General features: G+C 36.0%; 1 protein-coding gene across 1 annotated transcript in view; it reads right to left on the reverse strand.

The window, feature by feature from the left end:
* LOC134535885 (structural maintenance of chromosomes protein 3) overlaps positions 1–24,736 on the reverse strand; it is a 65,043-nt gene that overhangs the window by 11,396 nt on the left and 28,911 nt on the right. The window contains exons 12-21 of the mRNA XM_063375233.1: positions 24,331–24,434; positions 23,430–23,529; positions 20,119–20,282; positions 14,941–15,082; positions 12,125–12,283; positions 11,828–12,039; positions 11,568–11,730; positions 6,742–6,927; positions 3,654–3,797; positions 608–823 (exon numbers count right to left, since the gene is read on the reverse strand). Of these exons, the coding sequence (XP_063231303.1) occupies positions 608–823; positions 3,654–3,797; positions 6,742–6,927; positions 11,568–11,730; positions 11,828–12,039; positions 12,125–12,283; positions 14,941–15,082; positions 20,119–20,282; positions 23,430–23,529; positions 24,331–24,434 (1,590 nt within the window). The remainder of the gene's footprint in view (positions 1–607; positions 824–3,653; positions 3,798–6,741; positions 6,928–11,567; positions 11,731–11,827; positions 12,040–12,124; positions 12,284–14,940; positions 15,083–20,118; positions 20,283–23,429; positions 23,530–24,330; positions 24,435–24,736) is intronic.

Here is a 24,736-nt window from a genome sequence, read left to right on the forward strand (position 1 = left end):
TGTAAATGTATAAGCGAATAAGTACTTGAGAAGTTAATATTTACAAAATAAACTTAATCTTCTACTTTGAGATCTGCAAAATATTTTTGTTCCACATTCAGGATGGTACAATTCCTTGCTGCTGCAATTTTAGTGAAATGTTTAAATTTTTACAGTGGGAGAGAACTCTAATGTATCGAACTAATTTTTTTTTTTTTTGAAAGACAAAAATTTTAAATTTACCTTTAGTGGGGTAATTCTGAGGTATGGTTTCAAACTCTGTTTTGATTAATGTTAAAAAGCTATGACAGGGAGGGGGGGCAGATAAATTGATGCTAAACCTATAACCATCTTTATCAAAACATACATCCAATAAGGATTTTAAACAAAAGGTGGGAAAAGTGAGGGGGGGGGGGGGAGAGAACTAATTATTTTTGAGTAAAAAACATATTCAAATTTAGATTCAGAGCCAAACAAATAAAAATTGAACCAATTTTTTTTTTCTAAATTATATACTAATTATTTGAACAGAAACCATTTTTTTTTTAATTATTGCCATACGTACAAGTAACATTTAAGCATTTTTCATCTAACCTACTGGACCACCAGTTCACCTCACGACACTCACACTCTTGGTGCTCATGTTCTGGTACTTGGCCACAATGTCGGGCGAGGGCAACGAGCCGAGGTCCTGTATCTTCTTGGTGCAGTCCGCTATCTTCTGCTGCAGCGTGTTCTGCTTGGACACCATCTTCTCCAGGTCCTTGGCGTCATCGTCTATCTTCTCCTGCACCTCCTTCTCCTTGATCTTCCACTTGTCCTGGGCCGCCTGCTCGCTCTTTTGCTGTCGGGGTCACAAGGAACTCGGACAATTATTCACTGCTAGAGCCTGTGCCAATATTCTACATTTTAAAAAAATATAAAAACAATAATTTATTAGCTGCATTCAGGATCGTACGCAGAATTTCATTTCAAAGAGGGAAAGAGGGATCGTACCAGTTTTCCTTCATTTTTCTTTCAAATTATTTCCAAACGTTGGTGGGAATTACAGATATTTTTTTTTTTTTTTTTTTAAATGAGGATTTCACGTGGAGGGGGAGGGGGGATATCCCTCCCCATATTCCCCCTTGCGTATTGCCCTTTTGCATGCAATTGGATTTCAGATACAGTATCTCAATATCTGGGCCCGGATTATCCGGTTTTCGTGCTATCCACGATAAATTTAATTTAACTTTTAATTTTTTACAATCTGAAGTAATCCGGCGCACTTATTTGGCTGGCAGTTATACATTTTTAACCACCCTGTCACTGTGTCAGAAAGCTGTTTAGCCCGACCCTTGACAGTTTGTATCTTCCACAGCTGTCACATTTGTCAGAATTTAAAACCAAGGTGGCAGAGGGGGCAGCCTGACCCCATCTGGTTTTTGTTTGTTTGTTTGTTTGTTTGTGTGTGTGTGTGTCTTTATGTTTATTATTCATGAATCACTCCAAACAAAATAAACACACAGAACCAAAAATTTGTATTTACTAGTGATGGGCCGAGACTCGAAAATTTGGTCGAGTCGAGCGAGTAGCATCAGCTCGGCTCGGCTCGGCATTCGAGTTTATTTTACTCTCAACGGGCCGAAACTCAAAAGGAAATTCGGGTAAAACTCGATGATAAAATATAATAAAATTGAATTACAATTCTTAATATCTCCTTACGTCACTTCGGCCGACACTAAAAATTACGTACGTTAGACCGAAACACGTACTTACAAACAATGATGACAATCGGCCATATTATTTATATTTTAGTTTTACATATTGCCAACTAAACAGGTGTGACCACATAGCAAAGAAGACGAACATATTTTTAATAAACAAAACACGAATTAAATTTTATAATCATAATATCGGCACAAATATTACTTTTTTTTAGTAAATCCGTGTTACAACCGGCGCAACGTTACAATAATAAATTAACGGTAGCGTTATATTTGTTACAAAGCGCATATTTGCGACTGATACGCCACCAATCACGAAATGGCATTTAAAAAAAAACTTTGTCTAATGGCTCCACTAATTTTAGGAAGTGTAGGTTGGCGAACATGAATTTTTTTTTATTTTCCGTGTTTGTTTACACTATTACGTTCGGCGAGATTGCATTTTGTATAATTGTTTGCTATCCAAGTTAAGTGACAAGTTAAAATTAATTATGAAGTATAAAGTATTTTGTAAAGTGTAACTATTCAATCGTAACGGCGTTAGTGTTGTAGCAATCATCTTTAAATGTATTAATTGTTATGGGAACGTTTATTGTAATGTTGCGCCAATTGTAGCACGGCCTTACACTTCCCATAAGTGAAAGTTTTCAAAAATATTCTAATGATTGTGTGGAACTTAACCTAACCTTCGCGCCAACAAGCCTAAATTATATTCATTGTTTTTTATTGACTCATGAAAGCTGCAGGCCGCAGCTAACTCGTTCAGTCCAAAATAATCATTGGAACCACCAAACTGTTTGTGCACAAAGCCGTGTTCCTTTGTCGTAAAAGGTACATAATCTCCGATCTTTCGGCGATTAAAATTTTGTTGCAGAATAAGTGATTTTTCCCCCTGCCACGTTAGTGTTAATTTAGGCGTACTTTTACTGAGCAAACACTCACAATGTCAGTCAAAAATTCATCTTCTAAAGGTATGTGGCCTTAAAATATTACTTCTTATAGTTATACGCTTTCCATAAAAAGTATTTTTAAATATGTACTGCTAGGAATATATTTTCATTGTTTTTTGTAGGCTGATACCACAGTCTTCAATATTCTCTTTTATAGGTGGTATAAAATAATCAAAATGATTACTGTACAATATTTTAATTTTTTAGTTTCATTTGTTGCTTATTTGAAATTGATTTCAGTTACCATGTAAATTGTTAACTACACTTTTTGTATAAATATTCACATATTTTTCAATTTTTATAATGAGTTAATTTACTGTGATTAGTAATGTAACTAGTAGTATGATGCTCTACAGAATACCTCAATTATTGAATTGTATTATATCAGTTAAGAATTTATTCTAAACAAATTATTTGTATTAATACTTGTATTTTAAATAAATTTGATTAAGTGGTCCATGATATAACAAGACAACCATCTAAGGACTCTTAGCAGTAAAGTGCAAATATTCAAGCTCGACTTAAGTGTCAAAGATTCAAATAAAAATTCAGACTCGAATCGACTCGACTTGAATTTATGATCTACAAACTCAACTCAAATCAACTCGAACTAATTATTGTAAAATTCGACTCGACTCGACTTAAAAATTTGCAGGTTCGTACATCTCTAGTAAGTATTTAAATAAAGTTATGACATACACCTTGAAGTTTCTGAGGTCTAATAAACTCAGTTAAACACATCCAGCCATCAGTGATTATTATTGCACTTTTTTTTTAATGCATGCATATATAACACACAAAACAATGTGACTGCTACGTTCAGTGAACAGTGAAAATATTATTAGATGAGCCTGCTGAAGTTATATTACACAAAAACTCAGAATTATCTATTTTTGATTAACAACATGTTTAAATAAGGCTAAATTACAGTAAGAATAAAACTCTCGATAAAATATTAATGTAAGTTTAGTCTTTTGCCAAAGGAAGTCACATCACGTACTTAATAATTTAAACTAACCATTTTTGTAGCTTCTTGTACTTTCTTCTCCATGCTTTTGAATTCTTTGTTGACGTCTTCAATGCGTTTCTCAATAGCTGCGAGCTCTGACTTACTGTTCTCCAACTGTCGTTTACGATCTTCAACCGATATTTCTTGCAGTGCCTAGAATATATACATATTATTACACATTTCTCCTGATTCCATAGCAAAATATTTCCAATGACATAATAGAATGAGTTAACACTTGTCAAATTGAAAGCCATGAAATAATTAAATATAGATTAGGGTCCTTAAAACTCAAATGCACACAAACCACTAATAAAGGGCAGTGCTGCCTACATACTGTGTAACAAAACAAGTCACTACCTCATGTTTTTGACGTAATTACGATGAAGGCAACTTAAACAACAAATATATAAATAAATGTTCGCCTGGAAATTCCAGCATACAGCAGCTGTAAACACTCAGCAGTCGCTAAAAATTATCAGAACTCATGTGCCAAAAAAAGTGGTAGCAGAATTTTTTCACCATTGTTTCATACATTTAAATAAAACATTAATATATAAAATATAATTTACATTAAATCTTGATTTAAAAAGTTACAGATGTGTTTAATAACTTAGGATGAGTTCAGTGCATTCATTATGACTCGGAACATGAAAGAACTGCCCAAGTAATTACATATTTTCCATAACAAACTTCAGCATTATTTGAGAAATTTTTTGATTTGAGCCGCAAAAGAAAAATGGTTATAAGGATGATACTGTTTTTGTGTTACGTTTAACCAGGACGTTACGTGGTGACCATACAATTGTGTTGCAAGAAGAAAAAAAAGGGTGCTTTAAGTACGTACAATATTCCAAGTTCTAGAAACTGATGTTTTCACCTAATACACTTTTAAAATATCACATGTGTGTATTTTGATTTAAAACACCTATTTTGACATACACATTTTCTGGTTACGGTGTATGTCATAAGAAACAGCCCTTATTGTCCATAATTATCTCTGGAACACATATCTAATCCAAGCACAGTGTCTATTTGAAATTTATAGCGCTTACTTTTAATTTGAATGATAACTACCTAAATTTACTTTACAAATTCATATTAAGGCAGTAAAACACACCTTCTTAGTTTGAATGTGAGATATAAAACATTTTAATGAATTATAAATTTTTTTTATAAATAAAATTTAATCATGTGGCTCAAAATTCGCCAATTTTAGGTACTACCCATGCGCAAAGCATAGTTTGGTGCCAAAATGGAAACTAAGAAGAACATTAAAGTACCATTGTTTATTCATAACTTGCGCACTATCCGTCTTTATTATGGAGTTTTTAAGGATTTTACTAAAATTTAAGTACTTCTAAGGGCCCTTATTAATTTAAAAATGAATTAATGAATTTTTAAGGATATTAAGGTGTATGAACCCTATAATACATTAAAAGATGCTATGTTATGATTTTTAAATTTTTATATATTTTATTTATTCATAAAAACAATATGGTTTTAGGAAATAAAACCTATAATAGTTCTTAAAATACTTATTTAACAAAAAATAGTTTAATGCTGACTGCTAATTGTTGAATTTTTAAAATAAAACAATGTGTTACAACAAAAAAATTTGTTAAAAAGAGCTATCACATAAGAGTAAAATTAATGTTGTCAATCAATTGTATCCATGCACTTTGGTACACACTTCATTGCATGTTCATTGAATTCTGAACATTAAAAATACAAATTTCTTTTTGTGTTACGATTTATCTCAATTCTACTTTTTGATTAAACTTACTATTTGGTGTTATGGGATGTTGTAACTTGCATTTTGATGTTATGTAGTGAATTGACATACATTTTAGTTTTATTAAGGTTTTTTGGCAGTCCACCATATGACATTGTCCCTACGCATATCCATAGGTGAGGAGCAAATGGTAGAGACAAGACTTCATGGTTTTATTTTTAGTCCAATTTCAATTTTATGACCTACTACGCGCATTGGTACATCTTTTGTCTGGAAATAACAACATTCCTTGAATATCTAACATAATTATTTTGTTCTCTTACTTTGGTTCATAATTCAAACTTGTCACCATGGGAATAGCATCCTGGGGGAAAAAAGAAGTAAATACAATTCAATATAAACGTAGTATTCACCAAAAGTATAATAAGTCACCTCTGCAACCCACGCAACTGACACAGTGATTATAAGCCAATTAAAAATAGGTAAAGACCCACATTTTCCCATGCAGGTGAGTGTAAAGTGTCAAACAATTTCTCCAGTGTGTCCACCACTACACTGTAATGCCTTTTCATCATAGGGTCGCACTGCGTATTCAGTTAAACAATGATGGTCACTTACAAAATTTCTTGAATTAGAATCACAAAGATTACATTGAATCTATCCCTTGAATCCGATTCTATATCGCAAGGGTCAAAAATGAAAACTGTACAAAAAATAATATTGATATTATGTTGCAACATTAAAACCTTTACATTTGTATTTAAGTTTCTTGAATCAATAATTTAGTTTTTCAATTTAACTAATCACTTATCAAAAGTAATTTCTGGGTGGCTACTCTTTTCGCAACACCACATCCCAAAGTTTTTTTCTCAGGATTTAAGTTTCGGCTGAACGCTGCTTGATTCCATGATACAACTTGCATATCGGTTGTTTGGTACTTAGCAAGAACTCTTGTACATAGAACTGTGTTGTGAGTTGACTTTGCGGCACTTGTACGGGGCCAAGTGATAGACACAGTTTTTAAACATCCTGCGCCCAAGCTTTTTACAGTTGGCACCATGTTGGAACACTGCAAGTGTTGGCGTTCATAAACCGTGAGGATGGTGGTATCCCTGCAGTGAGAAACAAAAAAAAAGTCTTCGTTTCGATCGGCATGATGGCGGTAGGTCGCAAAGGTGCGGGCAAATGCTATCATGTAATTTATGTTGCATCGTCAGTTAAGAACTTTTCGATACAGTCCACAAATATTTATCAACATTGACATCGGTACTATGTGGTGTAACGCAGTGTGCCGACACGCTCTGCGGTGTTGACTGGTCTCATCACCATCGTCCCCCGCAGGCGAGGAGCCGACGGATCTCTCACCTGCACCAGCTCGTCCTTCCGCCTCATGAGGTTGTTGGTGAGCAGGTTCTCGAGCTTGTTCTTCTCCGCCTCCAGCCTCATGCGCATGCTGAACGCCTCCTTGTTCTCCTGGGTCAGCCTGCGGATGTCGTCGTTCAGCTTGTCCACCTCCAGCTGGTCCGACACCGACAGCTGCGCCATCAGCTCCTGGGGAGGGGGGGGGGGGACACGTCAGCTCATGCGCGTCAGCTCGCATCCGCAAGTACAACAACAACCGCTCGACACAGACAGCTGCGCCATCAGCTCCTGGGGGGACACGTCAGCTCACGTCCGCAGATACAACAACAACCACTCGACACCGACAGCTGCGCCATCAGCTCCTGGGGGGACACGTCAGCTCACGCGCGTCAGCTCACGTCCGCAGATACAAAAACAACAACCACTCGACACAGACAGCTGCCCCATCAGCTCCTGGGGGGGGACACGTCAGCTCATGTGCGTCAGCTCACGTCCGCAGATACAACAACAACAACAACCACTCGACACTGACAGCTGCACCATCAGCTCCTGGGGGGACACGTCAGCTCACGCGCGTCAGCTCACGCACATCAGCTCACGTCCGCAGATACAAAAACAACAACCACTCGACACCTACAGCTGCGCCATCAGCTCCTGGGGGGACACGTCAGCTCACGCGCGTCAGCTCACGTCCGCAGATACAAAAACAACAACCACTCGACACAGACAGCTGCGCCATCAGCTCCTGGGGGGGACACGTCAGCTCACGCGCGTCAGCTCACGTCCGCAGATACAACAACAACAACCACCACTCGACACAGACAGCTGCGCCATCAGCTCCTGGGGGGACACGTCAGCTCACGCGCGTCAGCTCACATCCGCAGATACAACAACAACCACCACTCATTAAGGGGAACGGAAAGGCAAAATATCATGGGAATGACTGGAATCGAAAATCAAGGATAAAATCTGAACTATGTACTCATCAAAATCTTTTGCGGATCGTTTTGCCAACTTTATGATGTAATTACAGAGGTTTGTGTGTACAGCAGTAGTCAAAACTCTCTCTGTCTGTCCGCTACACACAAGCGCGTGCGAGCGGTTGAGTTGGCTACCCTGTTACAATGACGTCAGCAGCTAGAAAGCTTCGGTGGCTCGCTCGCAACTATTTAGTTTCCTAACTCACCACGCACTGCCTGCAGCGCTCACCGGAGGGGGCTCCTATCGGCGCGCTTTCCATTCCCCTTAACACACAGCATTTTCACAGTCCCCAGAAATTACAGAGGAGTTATAGTGTAAAGTAGTAAGTGATGGTTAGTACAAATATCCCAGGATAATGTGAAGAAACAATGTTAAGTTTCAACTGAAATAATACTGATGCCATTGTTTTTGTTCAGTGTAGGGTGTTGGGTAAGATGGGGGAGGATAGAAGTTTAAATGTATGGGTATGGTATGTCTTTTTTTTTAGGTATTTTCTAAACCTTTGCTTTATTTGCCTGTCTCAAATTCACAACTTCATTAAATAATAGTACAGTAAAAATTTTTTTTTGAGCCACAAGGAGGCAGCTAAGAACAGCGATCAAAAGTGAAATTAGTGGCTTAATAAACAAATGTTATATCACTGTATCTATTAAATAAAATACTAGTGATGGTTCGAATCCCATTTTTCTCGAATCCGAATCTCGAATCCGAATCCCAAACAGTACCTCGAATCCACACCTCGAATCCGAATCCAGTTCTCAAGGGTTAATTATAAAATAATTTATAAGTTAAGAGAAAAAGTTAAACATTATGCAGAATTATTTAACCCTTTAAATTTTTATTTAAAAAAAAACAAGGATTTTGACACGGTCTGGATCAAGACGATTCCGTTTTTGGTCACATATGTTTCCTGCAGTGCTGAACAAACGTTCAGAGAACACTGTCGCAGGTGGTGAACACAAATATTTTTTGGACAGTTTATGTAGCCTGGGTGAACACGCAGACAGTTTTCCAGTATTCGAGAATGTTTATTTCTGGGTTAACTGTAGGATCACGTAAGAATCTGGTCACTTCATCAATTGCTGTAGAATCCGATTTGGTGGATTTAGGCATTCAGGCATTATCTGTGAGTACAGTGATTCATGTATCCACGTAAATCGGAAAACGAAATTCAACATCCGACGGAACAATATTTTGTAGTTACCAACTTGACATTTGTTTAAAGTCCCAAATGAAGGTAAACGCTTTCCTGAAATATTTAATGGAAACCTAAAGGCGCCATCTTGGCTTCAATAGTTTTAGGCCATAAGAAATATTGTCGTTCGTCTTTTAAAATTAAGCCTCACTAAAGCATAGTGATTAATATGCCAGAAGTTAAAAGTGACGGGGTGTTTTCTCCAGTTTACCCATTAAATTTTTTTAATATTAATATTAGTTATTTTTTATGTTGCTCAAAATGATTGGCTAACAAATTCATTGGTTGGCCATAATGGAATTCTCAGATGATATATATTTTAACATTGGTAGTCTACACAAACCAAACTTGGTCCTAAAAAAATTCATAAATAGAACGTGTATCAGAATATTTAAAATTGAATTGCAATTAAAATAATAATTGTATAATGTATTAATTTTTGCCATTCATTATTTCATTGTTATTACTTCATGTGCGACCATAACTTGTGATGAAAGTCGGCATTATTATTATATTACTAAGTAAAAGATTTCTCGGTAAAGTTATTTAAAAAAAAAAAAACAAGATTCTTATTTAGTCTAGATCCTAAATGTGCTTTATTTTATTTTTTAGCATATTCTGAGAATACATATGTGATTTATGCCTTATTTAATGCCAATGTAGCGACAATGCATCCATGTTCATGAATATAAAGTAAGTTTCCCAAATCAGTACATGCTTCATAATTTTTTTTATATAGGTAATAACGAATTAAAAGTACAATCAAATATTGTAATAGGATAATATGGGAAACAGACAAAAAAAATGCGAGACATGTTGTTCAGCGAACCTGGCGGCGTGGACTGAACCTACGCTTTGGAAACGGCGGTAAAAGGCATTGAAGTGTGTTTGGTGCTATAAGATGATGGTTCTATTTGCGAATAAATAAACACATTATTATGTGAACAGTAATTCAGAATGGCCGGAAATATTTGTGCGGTGTTTGGCTGCAAAAATTACAACGTTACTAACTGCTCAAAGTCTTTTTTCAGATTTCCAGCGGACCCAACGCAGTAAGTGTTTCGCGTTTCGCGCATTCACAATTTTAACCCCTTTGTTTTATATTTTTGTCTCTTATTATAAAGTAATTATTTATTATAATTCCTTACCATTCTTGTAACATGATTTGTTTGCAGCAGTTTCTTTCGGTTTAATTAAGGATTTTTATTTAAAATGCAGTCACATTTTCAGGTGAGAAATTAATTTCATACATACAATTTACTTCTGTTACTAAAACTAGTTGTTCTTGTTTCCTTAAAAATAAAACAGCTGGAAAACCAATTAGATACTACATAGGCCTACTACTTGTTCAGTTATTTTGATAGATTATATTTTGCACATAATTACATATCTATCTTTGACACATACCTTTAAATAAAGCCTGAGAACAGTTCTGTATGAATAATAGCATTAAATGTGTTTGAATTTCTAGTTTTGGTAAAAACAGCACTTATATTAATTGTGTAAACATGTTGCCTTTAATATGCACGTAAAATTGAATTACGCGGGGCTTTCTTCAGCTCACGCCGCTAGAATGCGCTGCAGTCTGGTGTCTCGCGCTTCGCCAATGCTAATTGGCCGGAGTTTCCCATATTATCCTATTACAATATTTGGTACAATACAGTAGAACCTCGTTAATCCGTGATGCGCTAATTCGGGAATCGGATAATCCGGGACGATTTAAAAGAGAAGAAAAAAAAGAAGTAAAAATTGTCAGCGCTTAAAATTAACGTCACGCGGGTCGGCGGCCGGCAAACACTACAAGCCATCGCGTGGGCCGCCAAACTCTGCAACGCTGTTTGTACCGACCCTTTGTGTCACCCCCCTTTCAGCTGTCACATTTGTCACTCTTTAAACTTGAGGGGGATGTCCTGACTTCTGCTTCCCGTCTCCCTTTGTTTGTTTCCGCCCGCCAACGCACGGCAGGCGCCTGGCGAGTGACGTGTCTGGCTGGCATTCGGCTGTACGAGGGGAAGGGGGGGAGGGTGCAAGGTCAGCACGATCTTATCTTTCTCTCTTCGGCTGTTGTAAATGACCGTGAACTAATGGCTAGGCAGTGCTGTATTTTTTTAAGCCGAGACACTAATTCGAAGACGGCCGGCCCTTACCGTGAACGGCCTTAACCCAGCTGCACGCAGGTGTCTGAGAAGCTTGACAAGACCTTCCGGGCTTTTAATAGCTAGTCCGTGAAATTCGGTAATCCGTGATTATCTCGGTCCTGACCATCACGTATTAACGAGGTTCTACTGTACCTCAATAGGATGTGTTCCAAGGAAAACGTGAACAGGCAAAGTAAATTGTAAGCATTTAAGTTTTTAAAGTACTAAATTTACATCAACATTTTTCCTCGAATCCCGAATCTTTTCCCTCGAATTTCGAATCTTTCGAATACTAGAGATTCGGTGGGATTCGAGGATTCGACCGGCCCATCCCTATAAAATACTGATATTCTCTAAAATATAACAGAAATTATTTATATTATTTATATTAGAGATATTAGAAAGAACTAATAGCAACATGGCAACCCTGAAAATTTTTATAGTTTTTACTGGCACTTAACTACAATCTACATGATGGACAATGACACTTAAAATTCAAAACATAAGATTTTTACCTGATGAAGTTCTGATTCCAAGCCATCTTTGGTTGTCTTCATGGCTTCAATGCTCGAACCATATTGTTCAAGAGATCTCTCTTTTGAGCCTCTGTAACGCTCAATGCCCGCCAACTCTTCCTTCATCAGACGAATATCTGCCTTCACTTTGTCGAATATATCTCTGAAAGCAACAAAAAAAAAATTTAGTGCCGCTGAAACAAGGCAATGAACCAATACCATTAACAATAATCCAATTGAAATCAACAAGTTTAACGTACTTGGCTTTGCTGTTTTTGGTTTCTGTCTTCTGCATCTCTGAAACAATATGGTTGATTTTCCCTTCAGTCTCTCGTAGTTTCTCTTTAAGCTTGGCAAGTTCTTCTTCGGATTCTCTGATTTGGACCGTAAGTTCACTCCGTGTTTTCTGGATCTCTAGGCGAGAACGTGACGTATTGAAATAGCCACCTGTTAGCGAACCTTTGGACGAAACCTAAAAAAAGCACATAAACCTTTCATGTAAAATTGAAATAACATGATTAAGATTAAAAATAAATCAATGAAATGTGATTTTTTACCTGGTCACCTTCTAGAGTTACACAGTCCAATCCACTGGTTTTTGCTAAATTTGTAGCCACTTCCAAATTCCTGCATATCAATGTTTTTCCAAAAATGTACTTCAATGCTTTATCGTACTTTGGTTCATAATTCAACTTTGTCACCATGGGAATAGCATCCTGGGGGCAAAAAAAACCAAATTCAATTCAATATAAATGCAGCATTCACCAAAAGTCTAATAAGACACCTCTGTAGCCCATGTGACTGTCACACAGTGATTAGAAGCAAATCACAGATGGGTCCAAGCCCACATTTTCCCATGCAGGACAGTATAGATTGCTAACACTACAGTCTAATGCCCTTTCACTGTAGGGTTGCATTGCATGTTCTATTGAATAATGATGAGTAAATACAAAATTTCTTAAATTTTTTTGAATTAGAATCACAAAAAAGTATCCCTCAAATCCTAATCTAGGTCTCCAGCATCAAAAATAAAATAAAAATGCACAAAAAATAATAATATTATGTTAACACCTAAACCCTTTAAATATGTGTTTGTTTTTTACAATTTATGTTTCTCTAATCAATAATTATTGTATGCTAATTTTAATAACCACATATAAAAAGAACTTTCAGGGTAGCCACTTTTATGGCAAAAACAAAATTCCAGGTTTTTCCCAAGATTTTTAATTTTTTCCATAAGTTTTTTCATAAAATAATATGACACAAATACAGTAAAAGTATTCATAGCTAAAATTGTTGGTTACATCAGAGTTAGTAAAAAAACCCATTAAAAATTAAACATCAACCATTAAAAATGACATAACATAAAATATAAAATCAAAATAAAAATATTCCCTGTAAGACTACATATATTACTTCCATGATAAGTGTTTTTCCTTAACATAATTTAGTACATCTTTTATGTTGTTTAAACTATGTGAGTAGTAATCAACAGTAAGATTTTAAGAAAAGACTACACTGGTACGTATAAATGTAAATAATATAGCAAAGCATATTACTTCAACAGGTGTCAGGGATAAAAACAGTTTACATGTGACAATAATAATTATTAAAATAAACAATTAAAAATCTCATCATTGTTAGCTGAGCTTTATATGAACCTAGCTTTAAATTTAAATTCTTCAAAGAGAGAATTTAAATAACAGTAATTTACACATTATAAATTTTTAGTTGAAAAAGTACCAACCTACTTTATCATCAAATTTATTTTCCTGTGTAGTATCAGAAAATCACTTTAATATTTGCCGTAGAACCAACACATCTGAGAACTAGCTGTAATGATAAAATCTTTAAAAACAGATCTCTGTTCTATACTGTCGGAGCTTCAACTAAGCTCTAAACAGCATTCAAAATAGTATAAGAGATGCAGTTTATAGGCACGGTACACAGTTCTTCAACTAAGCACTTTTCAGCTTGTTAGAAAACAGGTTAATTCCTGGTGGCTTTCAAAAAACTCAAGGGTTTCTCCAGAATTTCCCAGGCACCAAAAATATTCACTGCTAATTCAAGGTTTCCCAATAGTCTTAATATACTTCAAAGTTGTCAGTGTTAAAAATTTGAATTTAAAATATTTACAAAAACAAAAAAAAGTTCTTTTCCCCCCCACCAATAGAATTTCCTTGAATCTCAAGCCTTTCAAAAAGATGCAATGGTATTTGAGGGTTCAAGGATCCCTACTTTCAAAGGATGACAGAGCGTTTGCAGAACTCACACCAGGCACACATCACACCGAGTAGTGCTCTCCCCTATCCACAAGCTCATGCTTCCTCAGAGCCGTCAAGAAATACCTACTAAGGGCCCAGGGGTAAATCATTTTGTCGGGCCCCCTCCCCATTATTCAATATACTTTTCAAACCCCAGAAAAAAAAAAAAAATCCAAAGACTGCAAATTGATGGGTCTAAACTGTAAACATGATTTGCACGTTTTGCAAAACTTTAAGGTTTTCAATAAATTATTTATAATTTCCATCCCACGATCAGGGTGAACTCACACATAACAAAAAACTGAAACCAGAACTGGCTGCCGGGATTTTTCCCCCTATGTCCCCCCCCCCCCCCCCTTGTCGACGGCCCTGTGCCTTATACTGACCAACAGTTGCATGACCATGAAGGAGGTCTCATCAAACACACCACTGCCACTACCTGCATATTACTATACTGACATTTGGTAATCCAGCTAAAATGAAAATTGCAAATGCTTACTTTTTTTCTACAATTGTATACCTACATAAATATAATTGTAGGGATAGGCCAATTAATTTCTAAAACTCTCAAATACTATCACATCTTCAAAAATTTGATATTTGAGGAGAGAAACAAAAAAAAAAATTTTGAGACCAAATTCACAAATGCAAACACTAGTATGTGTGTAGTCGACAAGAACTATATAATTCATCTCTACAGGAGCTATTGAAGATATTTTTTCTATCTTCCACCAGCTACATTACTTAGGGAAAGTCTGTTTAACACTTCAGGGAAGATTTTTGTTAAAAAATAATAATAATAATAAAAATTGTTTATACATATCTTGTAAACAATGCTTTTTATTTTACATACTTTAAAAACATATATTTAATGGGTTCAAAGTTTCTGTATTTTTAGGCTCATATATTATTTTATTTCTCGAGATCTTGATTCAGATCTGACAGTCGTTTAGAATCAATGTCAAGATTCTGTTTTGAGAAAAAGTTAATGCCACCCATAAGCTACACAACGTACGAACATAAGTTAAAAAAATATTCAACAATACATTCATTAAGTTACAAACTAAGTTGCTGACAAGGAAACTTGAAACACACAAAACTTAACTCACATTGCTCTGAGGGTAGTTCTGTTCCTTGACGTGCAACCTGTTGAGAGGCATGAACGTCACTTCGCCGGGGAGCTTCTGTCTGTTCATTTCTTTCAGGATCTGCGTCCCCACTTTGTCGGAGTCGACAATGTGATGAAACAGCCTGAAAATAAATTGTACCATTGCAATGTTTCAAGGGGCCTGTGAGTAGACATGTCAGTTTCCTGGAAAAGTATTAATTGGTAAAAATTTTCCAGTGATATACCAGAAAATGATTTGAAAAATTGGAAAATTTTACCTCGTATACTTTTTCAGAAACAGACAATTACTTTTCATCAACATTCTTCACACGAACAGAACCATGTGAAACATACACTTTATCTTTCTTCACAACTTAATGGCTCACTGAACATACCATATTTACCCGCGTATGGGTCGCATATTTCGTGCCGATTTTTAGTTTAATAAAAGTGTAGTGCGACTCTCTGCGAATTTACGAATTTGGGTAAAACATTTGTTATAATTGTGGTATGTCTTGAGTATGTGTGTAAATAACTCTCCTGTGTTGGTTTTTAATAAGTACCGTGTTTTATCGCATAATGGTCGCACGCGCGTAATCGTCGCAACTATATTTTAGGCTGTCAAAATTGGGATAAAAAAACTTCTCGCGTAAACGTTGCATGATGTTTTTGGTCCCGCTAGTAGATGCCGAGCGCTTTGTGTAGGTATCTTTTCCTTATAAAATATGTATTTTAAAGTAGAAATCTAATATTTATTCGGTCATTACCACTTACTTAATAAATTAACGGAAAAATACGAAGTTGTTTGACGTGTGATTTTCTTATAAAGACATTTTTAAACGTTATTTCCTTTATCTGATCATCTGCGTCGCCGCGGTGTAGGTATAATCTAAAATTTAATTTCGGTCATTACCACTTATTTATTAAATTAACAGAAATACAAAGTTGTCTGACGAGTAAATTTTCTTTTAAAGATGTTTTTAAACGGTATTTCCTTTACCTGATTGTCTGCGTTACCGCGGCGTACCGCTTATAAAAATGTAGCCAGTGCATCATTCATGTTTGGTTATGTTGCTTCCCGTATAGAGTGCGCGCACGTAGTCGAATATTGATATCTCGCTGATTGGATGCAGCGCGCGCTCTCTGTCAGGTGCCGAGTTAACTACATTTGATAGCCCGCATACTTTCGTGGCAAGTGTGTACTACAACACATTAGTTCACGTCAGATTCAAGTGGCCTGCGTTTGCATTAGAGTTTTGATTTTTCTATTTAAAGTTGAAGAAAGGTTTTTGTTTAAGGAATTATTAATACAGATTGTTTGGCGTGCTATTGTATACTCCACCTTTTCTTAAATAAACGTACTTTCCATGAACGGGTTTTGTTTTTATGAATAACTTCACCTTACAAAATTTTTTTTCCCACATGATCGTCGCACCCCTACTTTTCAAACTTGATTTTAGAATAAAATGTGCGACGATTATATGAGTAGTCCATTTGCAAACAGTGTTATGTCCTTGCTAAAAAAGTTGTGGGAAATCACGAAAAACTGTGGCAGACAAAGAAATGGTTTTAGATATGCAAATATTTTTTTATAACGTAATAGTAAATAAAGGAAACGGGATATCCATGCCATACAAATCAAATTCAATTATAAAAATTATAAAATTGAAAAAAACCATTGGACAAAGCACATTTTGCATCTGTGGTGTGGACATAACACATTTTGCATATGTGATGTGGAATTAACACATTTTGTATCAGTCCGTATATTAGGTACTGTAACACATTTTTTTATTACAATCATACAAGGGATAAGTTGTATAGTTTGCAGATATATTTATTATTAATGAACATAAAATATTAACCAATATTGACTTTGATTGCTAAAAATATGACGTATCACAAAAAAATAAAGGGAAAAAAATGTTTGCAATCTGCTGCATAAAAATACACTCATTGCCTGATGTTTGCTCCTCGTGTACTTTTCATTAACATGTTAAACGGTATTATAAACACTAACTTACACTTTGAACTAGCAATGAATAAAAAATAAAACAAACAAAATAATAGAGTTTGACACATTTTCCAGCGATCTACTGCATCAATTATGCACAATCATTGTCTGATTCTGTATGTCAGTATGTTTTATCAACTTGCTAAACAGTCTTGTAAAACACTGACACTTAGGACTAACAATGAAGTATTACAAAAATAGTTATAGCCAACGAACCCAGGTTTAAATCTGAATTGCGACATCTTCTTCTGGAAGTACATCAAAGTCGGAATCATTTTCAACTTCTGCAGCATCATCATTAGCGTGTAGAACAGTTTTGTAGTACTTTAGCCTTTCAACACTTTCCCATTGTTCGCCATAATGTGTCATCAGTAACCTGCATACATCGTCCCGTTTAGGTCTTCCAATTTGAATACCCTTCGCTATGGTTGTTGGCTCCAAATTTCTTGCACGTTTTCACTTCTTCACAATGCTCTTCGGTTCTCCAACCTCTATTCTGAAATGCGGCTCTCCCTGGACTACTACATTCCCATCTTTGGAGCGAGTGAGAATCATCCTTTTGGACTTTTGGAATTGGAAATGCCATGAGCTTGTTGGTTTCAGAACATCCTCTGCTGCTGATTTCGAGTCATAAACAGAGCAAGTATCTCCTAGATGATTAACAGATCCAAATTTACTAATCACAGTTTCATATTCTATAGGGGCAACAATTTCTGGAATCTTCTTAAGAGCACGCTCAATTTTTCCAAACACGCAATCTGGCGGGATGAAGGAATATCCAACAATGGGAAACACCAAAATTACTGTCTTCAGTGGCCGACTTTTAGTTCTGTTTTCAGATCACCTATTCTCTGATGGTCTGTACAGTTTTTGATAACTTCCTTCAGTCGCAAACAAGTGGAACAGCAATATCAGTTGCAGGTATCGCAAAACTGATGTAGTCAGTAACAAAACTAGATATAAAATATTCATACGTCACATGTAAATCTTCTTCATGAACTTCATTATATTGCTGCCACATTGCAGTAATGCTCAAACTGCTAGGGAGATACTGCTTTTCTACAGTTTTTGACCTGGTGTGGTGACTCTGTATGGGTTTATATGTCTCAATGAAGCTCTTAACCGATTGTTTCCTTTCACCATACTTCTCACAACTAGTGTCACCACCTCTTTTTTCTTTAGGCAGTATGTCTTCTACCAAAAATTTCTTACATAAGTTCTGAAGTCGTGATCTTCCGATTTGGAAAACCTCTAGGAACATTTGTTTGCATACATGTACGTTTACTGCTCGGCCCTCACGTTTTTTTGGCAGATAATATTTTGTTGTCACTGATTTGTCAAAAGAATCACTGCGGGATCTTTTCCGGGCTGGTGTCTCAACTGTTGCATATTTCAAAAGAAACGAATTTTGTACTTGCCTGTCGGGTTCCTGGTAGAAGTTCTGGTTCGTTCTCCTTACATCCTGCATTGTTATTTCGCTGCATTTGAATAGTGACTTATTAGGATTTTGACAATTTATAAGCTTCAGTAAACCCTTTGCGGAATATCCTCAACAATAACAATCATTAATATTACATTAGCAAACATCAAGATAAATATTATGATTGTTAATTTGCGTAAATTGGTTTTAAAACAGGATCAAACAAAAATACTAACTTCATTCTATTAGCTTTGTTTCTTTTCCACGAACTTTCATTCCTCCTTTTTTTCCGTGACCTTCCTGGCCTCATTAATGTTTTCTACTATGTATTATAACTGCAAAAAGATAGCAAACTTTATTTCAAGCAACTAAATAATACAATCTCATTCTCTTGACAGCTGATACACTGTTGCAACATTGGCATGGACACAATATTAATTCTCTTCACAGACATTGTAATCACAAAATGTCTTTTCACATAAATAAAAACATTTCCATTACATTGACAGGACCATAAAGTGTACACTATATTAATATCCATACCGCATGAATGTGAAAAGAAAAATTTGGGATATAATCAGGACATAACACCATATGCAACAGTAAATAAAATGTCTGTGACTTTTACATTGGACATAACATGTTTTGCAGACATATTACCTGTTGGACAAAACACAAATCACAGAAGGACATAACATACTTTGCATCTGTAGGTAACTTTTAACATTGATTTTAATAAGGTTTTAACACATTTTGCAGGAATCTGTTTAGCTTAGCCAAATTCGGACTTCCCAAGGAACAACATAGGGCAATAAAACATTTTTTTATTTTTGGTGGACATAACACTGTTTGCAAATGGACTACTCATATGAGAAAACACGGTATGTTACGATTAAGTATAAATTGTTTCGTTAAAATAGCTGAGCAGTGTGTGAAAAGCACTATGAATAGTGCCATTGTGCTCGTCTGCTCGTCTGCCCGGCTGCCAGCGGCACCGGCTATTGACATGACTTGCTGGACTGGCATTCGGCTGGAGGAGAAATCTTAAAATAAACCAGCGAGTTTGTGTGTGTGTGCGTTCTGAGAGTGTGTGTGGTCATGTAGTGGTGGTGTTGATGGATGTTTTATTATTTTTGATTTCATTACATTCGTGTCAAACATCAATACTATTGATGCCATAACAGCAAAAAAAAATGTACAGTGGAGACATTAATATATTTTATTCTCAGAGTTTTGTTTGCTGTGTTAATGGCGTACGTACATTCCAAACTGGCATAGATTTCTAGGTTTTGAAACATAAATAGTGACATATACCTATTCCTGGTGTTATAGTTATGTAAATTAACAGTAATAGTAATTAAAGAAAAAACTGTCAAAAATTCAGGACGTAAATACTTACTAAGTTTTCCTGAAAGCAATTGTGTAAATGTGGTAGATAGTTTTATATTCATTCCAAATGTTGAATACGTACCGAGTTTCAGGAAAAGTACTGTTTACTGTTTAGACATGTCTGGTAAAGTACAATAAAATTTACCTTCATGCCGAATCAAACTAAAGCTACTCACTTGATTCAGCTAGAGTTTTCGAGTCTCGGGCCATCTCTAATATTTTCACTCTATGTTTGAATTTGATTCCATAACTATTTGAAACTAGTGAATAATTTAATATTTGAAGAACAGGATTCACAGGAGCCTAAAGAAATGACTAACAATGTGATGGGGACACATCATACAGCCGTGCCTTACCTATTTCCAGCGGTTACTTCCACAGCTGTGTAGATGCTCTTCTCACAGTCAAAGTTTTCTATGACAGGTCCGTAGTAGGAGTTGGCAATGTCAGCAAAGGCACCTCCCCGTTCTCTAAAGGTTTCCAGGACCTTTCGAACGCTGTCCCGACCATTTAATATAGGCTGGAATTTTAATAAAAACAAGAGGTCACACATGTAAATGTTGAAATAATACCTTAAAAAATCAGAAAAACTTGGGAAAAAAAAAAAAAAAAAACCATAAAACAATTCCTTGAAATTCATGAAACTTGATGTTGAATGAACCCCATGAAATTGTGAAAAACAAGCCAAGTTGTTTTCAGTTTAATTTTTTTAGTTAAAAAATTTGATTTTATACCAAAATTACAAATTTTAGTTTGAATGCAGCAAAATCTTATTTTTGTAAAAATCCTTACTTTTAGAGAAAAAAATAAGTTGTCATTAAAAATGATTAACTACTTCTAAAGGTTTGAGATGAAATAAAAGTTGAATAATATCAGCCAATAGTTATGTATTACAATATAACTTCTAAACATGAGAAAACATTTAATAAAATTATAGTACTGAATAAATAGTACTACAGTAGACTCCTGATTATCTAGGGTTATTAATAGCAAGGGGTTCACGGATAACCCAAAACGATGATAAAAAAAAACTTATTAAATTTTTTTATCATGACTATTTAGACAAAGACTGTAACACCCAGGCCTCAAATTAACGCCCTAATTCGTTCCAGTAAAACAGAACGCTAATAAAAACAGCACTAGTCAAATACGGTTTTTCCATGCGAGTATTTTAACAAAAATAATTTGTTTTCAAACAGGTTAAGTGTGCTTGCTGACTACCATTTAATTAAGACACAACTAAAGTTAAATTTAAATTACAGTACTAATATATGTCTTTAATACAATTGAAGTACATTAACTTTACATTTAAATAAATGTTAAATAAAATTTAAAGATTAAACAATCTAAAATTAAATTTAAAAATTCACGTACCGCATTATTTACATAATAGGGTTTGGGCATAACATTTTTTTTCCTATACAGACACTACCAACATATCTGAGTTACAAAATCATAATGTTATTGATATAGAAGATGTATTCAATTTTTAATACAAATTTAATGTTTTCTATTATCATAAAGATTATTTAACCTGTTAACATAATTCCAGACTCTGTTGTTTACTAAATGTGTGTCTGCCATGATGTGCCACTAGCGCATCCTAGTGACACAAGGTAAACTAGCCCTGAAAGCTTCTGGCTTTTCTCTCCTGAGCTGCTGTTGACATGCAGTATGGCAGAATATAAATGTTAGCTGAACACTTGGGCCTTGTACGAAATAATTACGCAATGAAGGATGCAGATAGCTATTGAGTGAAGAGCCAAATATTGTTTGTTGATTCGTCACATTATTAATTTATTGTATTACTAATTCATTGCATTGTATTTATTGCTACACAAGTGTATCTAACCAATGTAATATACTGGTTCAGCGAATCATGGAGTGACGTGAAAGAATACCCGCAAAAGAAAAGCTGGAAAAACATGATACCATTGGGCCAAATTAAAAACAAGATATTTTTCTTATGCTATCCGTGTAATCTGAAGTTCACATTATCTCAGTTAATCAAGACTCTAATGTATCTTAAAATCATGTTTTTTGAGATATAGAATAGGATTCATTAATTCTATCAAAAAGTAAATTAGAAAGAAAAAAAAATAGCTTTGAGGGTTTGACCTATTATTAGGAACAAGATTATAGGGTGAATTGCTATAAAACCAAAATAACATTGAAAAGCATGACAATACACCAGGTTAACACTGAAATGCCAGTTAAAACACCATAAAGCACTAAAATGCAACTAAAATAATGAAATCAATCAACATATAACCAAAAACTAGCTCAAATCACAAAAAAAACTAATCTTATAATTTAGGCAATTAAAAAAAATGTAATTTATTTTGCAGGAAATTTTTTACCATAATGTACGCACAAAAAAGACTGGAATTTTTTTCATTTTAAATTTGCAATTCCTATAACTCATTTTTATACTATGACAGTACATTTTCCAAACACACATATACATACTGGATAATTTTTTTTGTACCTAATAATTAAACATGCTTATCAAATATTGTAATATACCGTATATACTTGTGTATAGCGGGCCCTTTTTTCCCTTCAAGTAAAGGAAAAAAATAAGGATGTGCGCTATACACGGAAAAAAAAAAGTGAAGGCGGGAGCGGGGAGAAGGAGTGGAAGTCGTTAACTGCCGGGTGACGGGTGACGTTTCTGGCCAGCCCCCACACATACCCACAAGCAACAAGGCCTCTCTTACTTACACACACACGCACGCACGCACGCACGCACGCGCCCACACACACACAAACACACACACACACACGCACACACACAACCTGGTCTCTCGCACACACATGCTCACAGCACACACACACACACGTACGCGCGCAAGCTCGCACATCAACGTCTCTTGTTTATTTTTAGACCTCCCCCTCTACAGAAAGCCAGCACAGCAGCTAGTAAAATAAAAGAGAGAGAGAGAGCGAGCGAGAGAGAATGTTGTCACCAGTCCCCCTCCCACTTCCTTCGCTTCCTCGTCCCAGCAGTTACTGGTGAGTCATCTAGTCCTCCGCTACAGCTTAGCAACGTAGGTAGCGTGGCACGCTTCATTTTGCGTGTCCCTAAAAATGTGTTAACTATCAGTTGAAATATCTATGTAGAAGCTAAGTGACGGGAGTGGTGGTGTTTAGTCCTGTCAACTGTCAAGTTTACTTGATGGTCATAGTACCGTTCCTGTCTGCCTCCCTCCCTCCCGTCCACGATACAGCGCTTCATTATCTTCCATCTACACAGCAGAGTTTAAGTATTTTCCTAATGCATCACCACACATAAATTTAAATAATCATTTGTTTCATAAGTAATTACTTAACAGGTACCACAAAATGTTAGTAAAATTTATTTATGGGGAAAAAATTTAATTTTTTTTCTTTGGAATTTGTTGCAAAAATCGTGGTGCGCGCTATACACCAGAGCGCGCTATACACGAGTAAATACGGTATATCAGGTAAAATCATTTAAGTGCCATAGTTAGATATAAACAGAATTCATAAAATATAAAAACAATAACATTGAAAAATCCTGTTTTTAAAAATGAAATTAGCCATATAATCTTGTCCCAAACTATTACTAGTTAAAAAACTATTAATTCTCTCAGTAAAACAGTAAATTAGCGAACTGCAGGACAAGGGCTGGGGGGTACTGCACCTTGCCGGCCATCGAGCGCAGAGACTGGTCTGCCTTGGCGAGGTCCTCCTTCAGCGACGAGAGGGTCTGCTGGAGCGCCGTCTCCTTGCGCCACAGCTCACTGCGAACAGGCAGGCCGCACTCTCAGCATTCACGTTACATCACCAAGGGCACGGCCACGCTGGATGTGACTTGGGAGTGAAACAATGACTTCTTTATGTGGGTGGCCACACCGAGCGAGGCGAGACGCGATGCGACACCTAGCGACGAATATCTGTGCGACCGTCTCTCAGTTTGCTCAGGAGATGGTCTCGTCGCTTGCCTCAAGCATGGACGCAGAAAAATTGGCAAGTGCACTTTATGTAAAAAAAAAAAGTTATGAGACATGAGCCTAAGTTGTTAAAAGTGATCATAACAAGAGGGATAAAGATAAAGACAGAGAGATGAACCAAAACCTAACCCCATTTTCACCCCTCTGGGATGTATTCCAATAAATGAGGGGGGGGGGGGGGGGGGGGGGAGGTAAATGCTATACGCAACTCTATATGCATATTGTTCTTTAGTTTCTTACGTCTAATTTCAATAAATTCAGAAATATTAATTTTTCTTTTTAAAACCATACTTACCACCCTTAGGCTTGGATCACTTTTAAATAACAAATGCTCGCCAATTAATTTTTATTGTTTTGAATGTACCAGTTTTAGACCAATTTATTACAAATCATTTTATCGTAAAAATTCCACACATAAATTTTACCAATATTTTGGTGGAGTAAGTATTACAAAACAGATTTTAAATAAAAAAAATCACACCAAAATTTTATGTTTTAAAAATGAATTTGGACTAAAAATAAAACCACAAAATCTTGTCTCTATTCTTAATGACTTTGAACCACCCGACGGTGGACCCACGCCACACTCACTTCCTGGTGCTCTGGTACTGGTCTTTGCTCTTCTTCAGCTCGTAGTAGTTCTTGTTGAGCTCGTCGATGCAGCACCGCTGCCGCTCCATCTCCAGGGTCTGCTCCTGAGACACACGACACGCACCGAGCGCGGCCCAGTGAGAACACAGTCCCTGTCCACGCTCTTCTCCTCACTGGGCGGCAGCCACATTCTGCGACGCAGAGGTTCCCAAACATTTTCAGCTGGCGACCCACCTTTCCTTACAGGAACACCTCCACGGTCTATTGGTCCATGGTGGAGTAAAATACCTTATTTGTATCGTATCCCTTCCTTATGTATAAATGCTTTTTTTAAGACACAGATAGATTATTGATAAACAATTTGTGTTCTGATTTGAAAATGGTTGACGAAATATAAGCACTTTGT

This window comes from Bacillus rossius, chromosome 10, assembly GCF_032445375.1.
Source record: "Bacillus rossius redtenbacheri isolate Brsri chromosome 10, Brsri_v3, whole genome shotgun sequence".
NCBI lineage: Eukaryota > Metazoa > Arthropoda > Insecta > Phasmatodea > Bacillidae > Bacillus > Bacillus rossius.